Source organism: Geotrypetes seraphini, chromosome 4 (genome assembly GCF_902459505.1).
Source record: "Geotrypetes seraphini chromosome 4, aGeoSer1.1, whole genome shotgun sequence".
NCBI classification, from domain to species: Eukaryota; Metazoa; Chordata; class Amphibia; order Gymnophiona; family Dermophiidae; genus Geotrypetes; species Geotrypetes seraphini.
In genome coordinates this window covers 267,971,637-267,986,461 of record NC_047087.1, presented here as the reverse complement: position 1 = coordinate 267,986,461, position 14,825 = coordinate 267,971,637, and the positions used below count along the sequence as shown (strand labels likewise).

The 14,825-nt window shown below is 41.4% G+C and overlaps 1 protein-coding gene across 1 annotated transcript in view; it reads right to left on the bottom strand.

The window, feature by feature from the left end:
- Nucleotides 1–14,825, bottom strand: part of STK32C (serine/threonine kinase 32C) — an 85,825-nt gene that overhangs the window by 31,792 nt on the left and 39,208 nt on the right. The window contains 1 exon segment of the mRNA XM_033942759.1: nt 5,559–5,648. Within this exon segment, the coding sequence (XP_033798650.1) occupies nt 5,559–5,648 (90 nt within the window).

Sequence of the window (14,825 nt, the reverse complement as noted above, 5' to 3'; positions counted from 1 at the left end):
TGTATCTATCTCTATCTCTACCTTGCCTATCTGAACATGTTCAGTGGAGTTCCTTTATGTATTTAATTGTTTCATTGTAAACCGCTCAGGTCAATAAAATGCGGGAGTGGTATAACAAATTCTTAATAAACATAAGCATACCTCACCTATGCTCTACTCAGCTCCATTCATGCATAAGTCCACCTTCAAACTCCATACGTTATCATAACATTTAGGAGGCAACTTATAGAATAGCATGTATATACAAACATACTGGGTCAGAAAAATGGTCCATCTTGCCTAGTATCCTGCTTCTGAAAGTGGACAATACAGGTCACAAGTACCTGGCCAAATCCCAAATAGCATCAAGATTGTAGGCTACTGATCCCAGGACAAGCAGTGGTTTCCACCATGTTTATCTCAATAGCAGACTATTGACTTTTCTTCTAGGAAATTGTCCAATCGTTTTTAAAACCCAGATATTCTAACCACTGTAACCATATCTTCTTGCAACGTGTAACAGAGCTTAACTATTCACTGAGTAAAAAATCATTTCTTCCTATTCATTTTAAAAGTATTCTCATGTAACTTCATTGAGTGTCCCCTCCCCTAGTCTTTGTACTTTTTGAAAGAGTAAAACATCAATTCACTTTTACTCGTTCTACACCATTCAGGATTTCGTAGACCTCAATCATACCTTCCCCCTCCCCCACAGCCATCTTTTTCCGAAGCGGAAGAGCCCTAATCTCTTCAGCCTTTCTTCATATGAGAGGAGTTCCATCCTTTTTATCATTTTTGTTGCCCTTCTTTGAACTTTTTCTAATTCTGCTATATCTTTTATTTAGAAAGAGCAATCAGAATTGAACACAATAGTCAAAGTGAGATTGCACCATGGAGCCAGGGCAGGATTAATTTGTTGAAGGCCCCTAGGCACACAAGTACACTGGGCCCCCTGCCCCGCCCCACCCCACCATGTGCCCAGGCGGAAACAGGAAGCTGCGTCAGAGGGAAGCTTTGGGCAAGCAGCACCACTTGCATAATTACAGTTCCCATTGCCTTTCTTACCCGCATTGCATGCTTGTCTTACTTTCCGTCGAAGGGGGGGGTGGTTGCCAATCGGGATGGGGGCCTGCATTGCAGATCGGGGGGAGGGGGGGTGGCGCATTGCCGATCGATGCTGGAGGGGCCCATCGCTGTTTGGAAAAAACAATGTTGATGTCTTCCTTCCATTTCGGGCCCCACTGACCATTTCGGGCCCTAGGCACGTGCCTACTCGGTCTATTGGTTAATCCTGCCCTGCATGGAGCGTAACTGAAATATTGGTATATATAATGCTTGTTCAAACATGCACATATGCTTGTATTCTGGTCATTTACAAGCATTTCTGGACCCTAAGGGGCTCATAATCGAAAGAGAAAAACATCCAAAAACCGGCCTAAGTCGGCACTTGGACGAACATTTCTCAAAAACGTCCAAGTGCCGATAATAAAACCGGGTTTTGGACGTATTTAAAAACGACCTAGGCCTTCATAGTGCCGCTGAACGACCAAAGCTAAACGGGGTGTTTCAGGAGGAGTGTCGAGGGCGGGAATTGGGCGAGACGTGGGCTTAGACTTAGTCGTACAGCATGTATAACCGAAAGTTTTACAACAGAGCCTAGATGGAACTTGGACATTGTGACTTAGACCATGTAAAACATGGTCTAAGTCACAAAAACCCACCTAAAGCCACCAGAAAAGCACTGAAAACACATAAAACAGACCCCCATACACTACCCCAGTGATCAGCGACCCCGCCACTCCCATAAAAATTTTAATCACAACTTTAAAATTCAGCCTCCAGACCATCATCACCTGGCCGCCTGGCATATGAAAGCCTAGTCGTCCAGCATAGAGACAGCTTAAGTCATCTTGGGGGAGGGTTAGAGACCCATAGAGAGGAGGACCCATGCCCATAAGCCCCTGTAATCAAGGCATTGATACTTAAACATGTGCACTGCTCTATACACCCCCAAAACCCTTTTTTACTGGCATATAAGTGGCTCCTGCAGCCATAAGGGCTATTGGGGTGGTAGATAAGTGGGTCTAGGGGATTCTGGAGGTGATTTGGGGAGCTCACCATGACCTATTAGGGAGCTGTAATGAGGAGAAGACATGGCACCCTTTTTGTGAAGTTCAAAGCAGTGCCCTGTAAGGTACCCCATTATTTAGGTGGCATGTCTGGGTGTGCAGTCCATCACTTTGCAGACCCCTCCCACGTCCAACAGGGCTTGTTCTAGGCGTTTGGGACTTGGACGGAAAGTTGGACGGAAATGTGATATAAAGATGGATGATTTAGCGGCTTGGACGATCAGATCGGCAGGACGTATAATTAGACGATTTTTGAAACGAAAAAAAAGTTGGACGTATCTTTCGAAAATGTGTCTTAACCTGTTTTTTTACTTTGGACGACTTGTGAGATGGACGTAAACGGACTTAGACGTCCCTTTCGATTATGCCCCTCCACATGTTGGTGTTCTCTTCACAGAATGACCTCTTACATGGATAGTGTCACATCTGTCTGCCATAGTAATATTTGGATGGAGCTGGACACAGCAAGGACTTTTAGCCTATTATATGTATAACAGTGATATTCAGTCCCTTCCCCCCAGGGGAAAAACCCCCATGGGAATTCACACACATACACCCTGGGCCTGATTCAATAAATGACGTCTAGATTAGGTGCTACTAGGTGCCCTAGAGATGTCTAACTAAAATTTTCATCTAACCAAATTGTCTTTTAGTTGTTTAAAATGGCTTGGTAATTGACCACAGTATTAGATATCAATTATAAAACAATACTAATTAAAGTTGCAAACAGATATCCACGTGTCGCCTAGCAATGCCTAAATCCAGCTGCCCACTGGCACCTAAAAAGCCTACCTGAAAAGTAGCCATGGCAAGGGGACGGAGAAAAGGCTTGATAAATGTAGGCGTTACTAGGTGTGCGAGATAGGTATCGGTAAACTAATATATTGGCGCCCACCTCAACGACACCTAGCAATGCCTAAGGATGCCTAGACCCTGCTAGGTGTGATTTTATAAAGGACACCTAGTGGCTGATTGGCGCCTATAACTTAGGTGCGGTTAGGCACTGTATATAGAATCAGGCCCCCAAAGTTTTCCTCTTCCATTACTCCCCTGGCAGCATACAAACCAGACTTTTAATACTGTATAACTTGACTCCCTGGCTATGATGTGTAGTTTAATGCGTGTTGTGTTGTTCTGTAATAGCATTAAGAAAGGTTTGGACAAATTCCTGGAGAAAAAGTCCATAGTCTGTTATTGAGAAAGACATGGGGGAGGCCACTGCTTGCCCTGGATCAGTAGTATGGAATATTGCTACTCCTTGGGTTTTAGGCAGGTATTAGTGACCTGGATTGGCCACCGTGAGAACAGGCTACTGGGCTATTCTTATGTTCTTAGTAAGCATTCCTGGAAAGGAAGTCTGCTGGCCAGTTTGCCAGCTGGGGGTGAGGAAGGCAATCAAGTTGAGTATTTTATTTTCAAGGATGGAAGAGGGAGGAGAGCTGGACTTTGGTCTGGATACTGCTCTAATCAGCTCCTCAACTTTGTGAATTGGACAGGTAAATTCAAATTGATTGTTTAAACTTTCAAAAAGTACAAAGACTAAGTGACATAATAATACAATTAAAACAAATATGAGAAATTATTTTTCATTCAACAGATCTTTAAGCTCTGGAATTCATTGCCATAGGATGTGGTGAAAGCAGTTAGAATATCTAGGTTTAAAAAAAAAAAATTGGATTAATTCTTGGAGGTAAAGTCCATAAATTGTTGGTGGGTTTTAAAATGTGGAAACAGCAAAAATCACTATTTATCCCTGGGGTCAGTAGAAAAGAATATTGCTTCTTTTGGGGATTCTTACAGTTACTTAAGACCTTAGAAATGAAGATATGGATTAGACAGACTTTTGGTCTGACCCAATATGACAATTCTTATGTTCTTATGATACGTAGAATTATACTGTAATGATTACTGTCTCTTTAGCATGGCCGTGTTCTACTTATTATTAATTAAGTGAGTTAACTGGCTGGGAATGACCGCAGACAGGTGAACTCACTTGTATGCGGTTATACAGTCAGTTTCAGCTGCGCTTAACCAGTTAGTGGTGCTTAAAATGACTGGTTATTGCCAAAGTGGATGTCAGCGGCATTCTGGGAGCATTTCAGGGGCAGAGTCCAGTTACCTCCCAATATTCAGAGCTAGCTGGCTATATTTATCCCATAAATAAATAGCTGTCCTATCTTCATGCATTAGTCTGAATATTGATTTAACCGGGCATATACTACTGGTTAAAAAAAAAATACAGTAAACAGAATGCTGAAGCACACACAGGGATCAGCACTGAGTTTCCAGTTTTAGCACCAGCAGTGGAAAAAAAAAGCCCACTGTCTGCGCCGGCTGAATACCAGCTTATAAGTTCATAGCATTTTAACAGCACGTTTAACATGTCTACTGAAATAGTCAGGTAGCAAACAGGCTCTGTTTTGCTTTTATTAAAAAAGAATCTAATATATCAGTTTGGCAAATAACTGAGCAGAGAACCCTCTGTAAAGCATAAGAGGTCTATAACAATTGGTTACTTAGCCCAGTGTTTTTCAACCTTTTTACACCTATGGACTGGCAGAAATAAAAAAAAATTATTCTGTGGACCGGCATCGGTCCGTGGACCAGCATCGGTCCGTGGACCGGCGGTTGAAGAACACTGGGCTAAGTCGTGGGCCAGACCCCGCCCATCTCTACCCAATCTCCACCCCAGACCCCGCCCCCATAATAGTACTAATTGCACCTTGCACGTCCCGTGCCTCATCTGGAAGCCTTCCCTCTGACGTTGCAACGTCAGAGAGGTGGCTTCCGGTTCAGGCGCAGGATGCCCGTAGGAGCCACTGCCTATGGCTTTGTGCACTGAATCAATTAGGAAGAGGAAGCTGGCTCGAAGATAATGCCGCATTGATCGCACCGTGGACCGGCGGTTGAAGAACACTGTTTTGGGTCTGATGTACGTGCTGGCCCTGAGGACCGGCAGGAAATTTCTGTCGACCGGCACTGGTCCATGGTGGTTGAAGAACACTGACTTAGCCTATTCAAAACACCTTTGCTTTGTATAAGAGCAGCTTATGGACATATAGATGGAGAAGACTGCCCATTTGCTGACTGGCTTCCCTTAATATGACCAAAAGTTTTAATTGGGTATTTTACCACTAAGGTGCACTATGCTTTTTAGCACATGCTAAATAATAGCGCACGCTAACCACGTGACGCATTAGCCTTTAGCGCAACTTAGTAAAACAGGGGGTCAGATGCTTCACCTATGAGAAAGCAGTAGAAAGTCTATGGATACCTTAAAGCCCACATTTTCAAAGGGAAACTGCACCTGGAATTTCTCTTTGAAAACAGGCCTGCAGTTCTGCACCTCCCAACCTCTTTCGAAATTGCCCCCTCTTTTTCTATGGCTTTATATTTCCAATAATGAACCACAGTTAATATAACAGACGTGAAAACAGGCTTAATTCTCACCCATATATGGTTTGGTTCCAGCTAAAGCGGTTGCTCTTTCGCCATCTTTAATTATCGTTGCAACGTTAAAATCTGTTAAGTGAGCATGACCTGAAACAGAATAACATCCTTAAAAATTCAGAGGTGTACAGACAAAAACAGATATCAATGCTGGCACTCCCACAGTTCAAACTGATGCCAAATGTGATCAAGCTTATGCATTGTGCCATGTTTACAAGCAGTAATTTTATGATGTCGCTTATCCACTACCAAATGTCAGATGGGTTTTGATTTCTTTAGCACTGGGGGTGGGAGTGGGGGTTTGCTATGGGGTATGCCTTGTTGGGTTACTCTTCTGTGTATTTTGCAGGCTGTTTGTTCTTTATTTTGTAGAGCTGGATTTTATGCTTATGCATTGATATGCCTATACATTTTATTTTTCAATAATCTAGTTTAAAAAAAAAAATCACACAAAACTTTATAAACCTAGAAAGATCATATGAATCCTTATCTAAAGTGCAGTGAGAAATGAACTTATTTTTATTTAGTTAAAAAATGTTTAACCACCTATACTTAGGAAGTTTACAAAAATATAAGCATAACCCCCCTCCCCCCTTTTATTAAACTGCGATAGCAGTTATTAGCACAGGGCGCCACACTGAATGCTTCTCCCGACGCTCATAGAGTTCCTACAGAGAAATGAAAAAACATTAATTATAACCTACTAGAGTATTGGTCTCTATCCTTTTTCATGTAAAGGGCTGCAGTGTGAATATAAGAAAGCTTTAAGGCTCAGGCTTAGGTGGTGATGGATTCACGGTGGAGTTTTACAAATCATTTCAAAATACACTACTACCCCATCTTTTAAATTTAGATCAGTCACAACTAACTAAAGGTTGTATTTTAGGTACTAGGGCTGAATCTCTAACCATAGTTTTGCCAAAGCCATATAGAGATCCCATGTTGGTTTCGAACTATAGGCCTATCTCGTTGATCAATGTGGATGGAAAACTTGGCTAAGTTATTGGCTCTAAGATTAGCCAAAGCTCTTCCTTATATGATTAGGTTGCACCAGACTGGTTTTGTTGCTCACAGACATTCATCTGATAACACTAGATTGGCATTTCACTTGCTAAATTTGTCAAAAAATATAAATGATCCTGCTTTCTCTGTCTCTCTGGATGCAGAGAAGGCCTTTGATCATGTGGAGTGGACATTCATGTATGAAGCAATGGATTGGTTTGGTATAGGATCTGGATTTATACAAATGATTCAAACCTTGTATAGCTCCTCTTCTATCAGATTATATATTAATAATACTTTCTCAGAGCTTTTTTGTCTGGAGAGGGGAGTTAGACAGGGTTGTCCCTTGTCTCCTTTGTTTTTGATATTGTTCTGGAACCCTTGATACTGGCTTTAGGGCAGGCGAATGAGATACAGGGAATTCCTTATGCAGGTCAGGAGTATAAGATCTCTGCTTATACAGATGATATCTTGCTTCATTTGAAAAATCCTGAATCCACCATTCTGCATTTACTGGAATTGATTGATAGATTTGAAAAATTTTCTGGATATAAAATAAATTGGAGTATGAGAAAATGATCAGCAGGAGTCGGAACAGTCAAGGAAGAGATTGAGAATGAGATTGCATAAAGGTGTCCAAATATTGCCAAGGAGATTTTAAAGTGGAGGACGAGGTAGCAAATCTCGATAGTCTTGTTATATTTAGTTTTTCAGATGCAAATTGTTCGTATCGATGGTATAGACAGAGTGAGTTCCACCAAAAAGTGTAATCCAGAAGAGAGGCTGATTTCCAGTTTTTAAGAATGTGCATAAGGGCCGTGGCAAACATCGTGTCGATCAGCTTAGAAGGACAGATCGAATGAGCAAAATGTGGATGTTGTGAGCGTAGAATAATCATATCAAAATGAAGATCATGTGGACACAAGGTAATAGCTTTAATAGTTTTCCAGACACGAGACCAGAAAGATTGGAGTGTGGTGCAATGATATAACATATGATCCAAAGTTCCTTCGGCAGACAGATTAACCTATATTTCTCTTCCTTTCCCTCTACTTCTTTTCTTTTCTTTCTTCCTCCTTTATCCTACATTGATGCTGGGTTATTTGCATAATCTTATTATAGTAGAGTTTAATTCTCTCCCAGATGCATATATTCCTGTTTAGTCTCTATGCATCCTTTGTTTGTTACATTTTGCATCCTATCCCTGACCATTGTTTGCATTTTTAAAATCCAATAAAAATTTTGAACTAAAAAAAAATAATAATAAATAAATTGGAGTAAATCGGAGGTCTTGCCACTTAATGTACATTGTACAAAAGGATTATTTGAATCATTCCCATTCCTTTGGAAGGAAGAGGGTATAAAATATTTAGGCATTATGATACAGAAAACACTGGAAGACACGACAGTAAATGAAAAATTTTTATTGCTGAAAGTCAAAGAAATGTGTGAGCATTGGAACCCTTTACATCTCTCATGGTGGGGGAGAGTTCAAACAGTAAAAATGATGATTTGCCTGTAGTCTGCTACCAAATGAGTATGCTGCTGTTTTTTATTCAGGGGTCCTTTTATAAGAAATTAAATGGCATTCTCACGAAATTTATTTGACTGGGTAAAAATGCTAGAATAGCTTTAGTATCTTTACAAAAACCAATTGCGGTGGGTGGGGTAAATTTTCCAAACTTTTATAGATATCATCAAGCTTTTATCATGCGGCAGGGTATGTACTGGATCCTTCCTGAGGTTTTGGAACATCTTCCGGATTGGCTTTACCTAGAATGGAAAATGATGTCCCCATTGAGATTGTGTCATGTTTTGAGTATTAAATTACCACATATTTATAAAGACAATTGTCTACAGGGAAAACCTTACAATTCATAAATAATTTAACATCTGAGCCGATACAACAGTCTACATGTCAGTCCCTGTGGTTGAATTCCAATATCCTCTGGAAGCATTGGATGCAGGCACGTTAGAGGATGTGATATCTAATGGAAAAATGCTTGATTTTTCACGACTGCAACAGTCATTCGGTATTTCAAAATCTCAAACATATAAATGGTTGCAGTTGAAGCAGTCCATTCCGAAAGGGTTCCCTGATTGGCAAAATCTCAAAAATCAGTATAGCTTGCCGTGCTTATGCTTCCAGATTGATTTCCTAGGGCATCAGGCCGCCAAGTGGTATAAATTAATTTCTGAATTTATGAATAAAAAAACAAAACCTCTTTAAAAAAATATTTGGAGCAAGGAGATTAAGGAACAAATTTCTGCTACTCAATGGCCACAAATCTGGTCTTGGAGAATGAGATGCACAACGTCAGCATCAATGAAACAAACTTGGTTTTTCTTGTTGCATAGGACTTTTTGGACCCCAGTTTGATTGCAGAAGTTAGATAGTTCTAAGTGAAGAAAATCTTTATGTGAAGAAAATCAATAAAAACAAGAGAAAAAGGAAGCCGATATGGTTCTCCAACCTAGTGGCTGAGAAAATAAAGGCGAAAGAGTTGGCGTTCATGAAATATAAAAAAACCCAAGAAGAGGAGAGCAGAAAGGACTACAGGGTAATAACTGAAAGAAGCCAAGAGAGAGATACGTTGGCGAAGGCACAGGCGGAAGAACAAATGGCTAAAAATGTAAAAAAGGGAGATAAAAATTTTTTCAGATATATTAGTGAAAGGAGGAAGATAAAAAATGGAATTGCTAGGCTAAAAGATGCTGGGAACAAATATGTGGAGAGTGATGAGGAGAAAGCAAATGTGCTAAACAATACTTCTGTTCTGTGTTCACAGAAGAAAATCCTGGAGAAGGACCGAGATTGTCCGGCAAAGTACACGAGAAAATGGAGTAGATTCTGCGCCGTTCACGGAGGAGGGTGTTTATGAGCAAGTTGAAAAACTGAAGGTGGACAAAGCGATGGACCAGACGGGATCCATCCCAGGATACTAAGGGAACTCAGAGAGGTTCTGGCGAGTCCTATTAAAGACTTGTTCAACAAATCTCTGGAGACGGGAGTGATTCCTGGGGATTGGAGGAGAGCGGATGTGGTCCCTATTCATAAAAGTGGTCACAGGGATGAAGCAGTAAACTACAGGCCGGTGAGCCTCACTTCAGTTGTTGGAAAAATAATGGAAGTGTTGCTGAAAGAAAGGATAGTGTATTTCCTTGAATCTAATGGGTTACAGGATCCGAGGCAACATGGCTTTACAAAAGGTAAATCGTGCCAAACGAACCTGATTGAATTTTTTGATTGGGTGACCAGAGAGCTGGATCAAGGACATATGCTAGATGTAATTTACTTGGATTTCAGCAAAGCCTTTGATACAGTTCCTCATAGGAGGCTGTTGAACAAACTTGAAGGGCTGAAGTTAGGACCCAAAGTGGTGAACTGGGTCAGAAACTGGCTATCGGACAGACGCCAGAGGGTGGTGGTTAATGGAAGTCGCTCGAAGGAAGGAAAGGTGACTAGTGGAGTCCCTCAGGGTTCGGTGCTGGGGGCCAATCCTGTTCAATATGTATGTAAGTGACATTGCTGAAGGGCTAGAAGGAAAAGTGTGCCTTTTTGCAGATGATACCAAGATTTGTAACAGAGTAGACACCGAAGAGGGAGTGGAAAATATGAAAAAGGATCTGCAAAAGTTAGAGGAATGGTCTAATGCCTGGCAACTAAAATTCAATGCAAAGAAATGCAGAGTAATGCATTTGGGGATTAATAATAGGAAGGAACCGTATATGCTGGGAGGAGAGAAGCTGATATGCACGGACGGAGAGAGGGACCTTGGGGTGATAGTGTCCGAAGATCTAAAGGCGAAAAAACAGTGTGATAAGGCAGTGGCTGCTGCCAGAAGGATTCTGGGCTGTATAAAGAGAGGCGTAGTCAGTAGAAGGAAGAAGGTGTTGATGCCCCTGTACAGGTCATTGGTGAGGCCCCACTTGGAGTATTGTGTTCAGTTTTGGAGACCGTATCTGGCGAAAGACATAAGAAGACTTGAGGTGGTCCAGAGGAGGGCGACGAAAATGATAGGAGGCTTGCGCCAGAAGACGTATGAGGAGAGACTGGAAGACCTGAATATGTATACCCTAGAGGAAAGGAGAGACAGGGGAGATATGATTCAGACGTTCAAATACTTAAAGGGTATTAACGTAGAACAAAATCTTTTCCAGAGAAAGGAAAATGGTAAAACCAGAGGACATAATTTGAGGTTGAGGGGTGGTAGATTCAGGGGCAATGTTAGGAAATTCTACTTTACGGAGAGGGTGGTGGATGCCTGGAATGCGCTCCGAGAGAGGTGGTGAAGAGTAAAACTGTGACTGAGTTCAAAGAAGCGTGGGATGAACACAGAAGATTTAGAATCAGAAAATAATATTAAATATTGAACTAGGCCAGTTACTGGGCAGACTTGCACGGTCTGTGTCTGTATATGGCCGTTTGGTGGAGGATGGGCTGGGGAGGGCTTCAATGGCTGGGAGGGTGTAGATGGGCTGGAGTAAGTCTTAACAGAGATTTTGGCAGTTGGAACTCAAGCACAGTACCGGGTAAAGCTTTGGATTCTCGCCCAGAAATAGCTAAGAAGAAGAAAAAAAAAAAAAATTTAAATTGAATCAGGTTGGGCAGACTGGATGGACCATTCGGGTCTTTATCTGCCGTCATCTACTATGTTACTATGTTACTATGTAAGTCTAACAGATGCTGGCACTGTCATCTTGAAATAGGGACGTTGGATCATCTGTTGTTTTATTGTCCTTTAATACTTAATTTTTGGAAATCGATATGGGGACAGATTAATATAATATTGGAGTCATCAATTCCGTAGTCATATGTGGGACGTTATTAAATCTTAAACCCCCTTTGGACCGATATAAAGGCAAACTGCTCCTTATTATGACTAGGATAGCCAAGCAGATGATCCCTCGCAATTGGAAAAATTATGATCGCCTTAATTTTCCTTTCTGGTGGGCAAATTTGTGCTTATGCTATAGATATGAAAAGATGAATGCTGATATGTTAAGGCATAGTAAAGCATTTAAATTGGTGTGGGGCCCCTTGAAGGCTTATATCACTTCATCATAATTGTCTCTTATTTTTACTTTTAGTGAATTTCTATACATATCCAGGGTAGGGTGGGAGGTTGGGTGGGGAGGGTTATTTCTTTGTTGTATTCTTTGTTTATATATACATGCATAAGTAATACTAAGGGGAGGGGTTATTCTTTATGTAATTTTATTGATTGAAAATAAGTGCTTACTGTTATGGCTACTGGATGTATAATGTTCTGTACTTTTTACTGATTTGAAAATTAATAAAGATTAATTTAAAGGCCACCAAAAGATTTCAAGCTTACATAAACCACTAATTTTGTAAACCGCTTTGACCTGTTTGTTTGGCCTGGGTATTAAACATTAAAAATTAATGGCTCCTTTTACAAAGCCACGTTAGAGGTTTTTATCGCGGGCCCTGCGAAGTAAACGCATCCAACACTCGCAGGAATTCTCATGCGCATAGGAGCATCTTACCTCGCTGGCCAGCGATATAATGCTATTTGTAAAACACTTCAAGGGAAATAAAGACTCTACTTTATTTGCATTGTCAACAGCAGCAAATTCCATAAATGAGACACCTGATTAACACACTTAAAAGATTGCTGTTACTTTATCCAAGTGGGCAAGATTGAAATTAACTGCATTTACAGGATATTAAGAGCATTTCAGACAAATGTTTGAGGCTGCAATGGAGGACTTTGGGGGTTGCATGTGGTCCTGGGGAGGGAGAGCACTCGGTGTAAACCACTGCACTAGAGAGTTATTGATTTCAGTTTCAACATATTTTTGAGTTCATGTACTTCCAATATGTTATACTGGTGAACTAATGAACACGTCTAAACGACCAGAAGAATGCAACCCCAGCTTTTCTCTCGCTCACCTTTTTACAATGTATTATTTTCATATTTCATAGCATGTAAAGATAGGTGGATTATTCAGGAATAAATGATATGAAATAAACAACTCACTCAATATCTCCTAGTATCTTGCTGGTTTTGGCTACAATACTCTTATTTTTACGTTGTTATCAATTGCTTATAGTGAGATGTGGAATTTCTATATAAACGGGATCTGATACAGTTTTTTGTGCTTTCAGAATTTCATGCTGAGAGCCTCGACCCTGAAGAAAAATTTGAAACATGGCATGTCGGTGGAGACGTTCCCATATATCTTAAAATAAGTTCTTTAGAAAACTATTATATTATTGCTGAAGTTGCACAGTATTCAACGTTTACTATTGCTGAGTTTGCACACTGATTATTAAATTTGCATGTTAAAGAAAACCGAATAGAAAACATATATATATTTAAAAAAAACAAAATTTAAGTACAAATGATCCAATGAAGAATTCTGGCCGATTCTATTCCTGTATGAACTTTATTGAAAGGAATAGCGAGCCGTCTGAGAATTCTACATCTAACTAAAAATGATTTTGATATGAATATATTTATTGAATTAATTTTTAGCAAGATACTGGGAGATATTGAGTGATTTGATTATGAAATAAACAGCAGCATTGATCTGCCAAGTTTGCTGCATCTCCAACCGCCGTAGTTGCTACTGGCGAAAGCAAAGGTATGGAAAAGGTGTCTGTTGCAACCGCAGGCACAGTTGACTTACTTGCTGGCACCCCCGAAGGAAGGCACGAGGTCCCTGTGACCAGCACAAGAACCAATAGAAGGGAAACAGGCAGAGACTTTTTATCTAAGTATGACTGATAAAGCATATTCACAAATTCAGGGGGGGGGGGGGGACATCCTCTGTGGCGGGAGCTGATCTCTGCATACTAGTTTTGGACTGTTTGGAGGATTTGTGAGACTTCTCACCAGAGACGCACTTACATTTCACTGAAATGTTGCCAGTGCACTCCCCTGGGTCCCCCGATGCCAGTTTTGTGTGAGTCAGGGCAGAAGGCACACTAAAAGACCCTTCTTGGAGGTCGAAGGCACTGAATCCAGGCAAGCCTCACACATCTCATGGGCCACTGCACAAGTGGAACACGGCTACGCATCCAACAGCCATCCATCACAAATGAGACATGAATCCATCTCTTCCTGCCCTGCGGAGGCCATCTAGGCAGTTTTCTTTCAAAAATGAAGCTTGAAAATATAAAAAATATGCTTAAATTTAAATCAGGAAAAGTCCAAGTTAGCTGCCGCGGATGCTGATTTTGATTAAAAATATCCCGGATTATAACAATTTTGAGATTTTAGAGGTGGGGAGATGCCGGGCATGCAGGGAAACCACCCCACCCCCTTTTTAAGACCCACCCTCTTTTTAAGACCCCCCCCCCAAAAAAATTGCTGATTCAGGTTGTACTCACTGTGACTTCTGCTGATTGGGAAACACGGCAGACAGAGCTGAAAACAGCTCACAGACAGATCCTAGACAGAGGATTCTAGAATGTTGCCTGAGTAAAACCTGGGCTTCAGTGTCTCTCTCTTATATTTTTAAGTTTTTTGTTATATTTAGTTTTCTTTGTTGATTTCTAGTTTATTTTGTTCCTTTCATATACCTTATTCATAGTTTTACAGGGTTCTGCACTTTTTTCTTTTAATTTTCACTCAGGTGAGTCAGAAAACATCTTGGAAAGGAGGAGTTTGACAGTTATAGAATCGCAGCATAACTGTCTATAAACCTAAAGGCCTAGAATGCTGCATTTTCAGCAGAGGCCCTTTCTGCGTCCTTCCTTCCTTCTCCCCTGATTCAGTAGGGGATAACGGTTAGCACAAGTAGATGCTGGGGCCGCACCGAAAACAGTGGCAGGCAGCAGAAGTAGCTGCGGGGACTTAAGAGCACAGCTCCGCCCTCCCCAGATCCAGCAGGGGCTAACGGTTAAGCACGAGGAGACACTGGGGCCGCACCGAAATCAGCGGCAGACAGCAGAATCAGCAGCAGGGACTTAATGAGCGCAGCTCTGCTCCTCCCCTGATCCAGCAGGGGATAACGGTGAGCACAAGGAGACGCCGGGGCCACACCGATACCAGCGGCAGGCAGCAGAAGCACAGCTTCGCCCCTCCCCCAATCCAGCAGGGTTCTATACCATACTAGATATCGGATCTGAGAATGGTGGCAGTTGACCGTTTAATGCAGCTGATGCACCGAGATGATAGTGGCGGTTGTCTGGCTGTTGCAGAGATCATCTGATCCAAATGACATGCCTGCATTTTAGCATTGCATTGACTCTGATCTAAATGACTAGCCTGCATTTTGGCACTCATTACTACT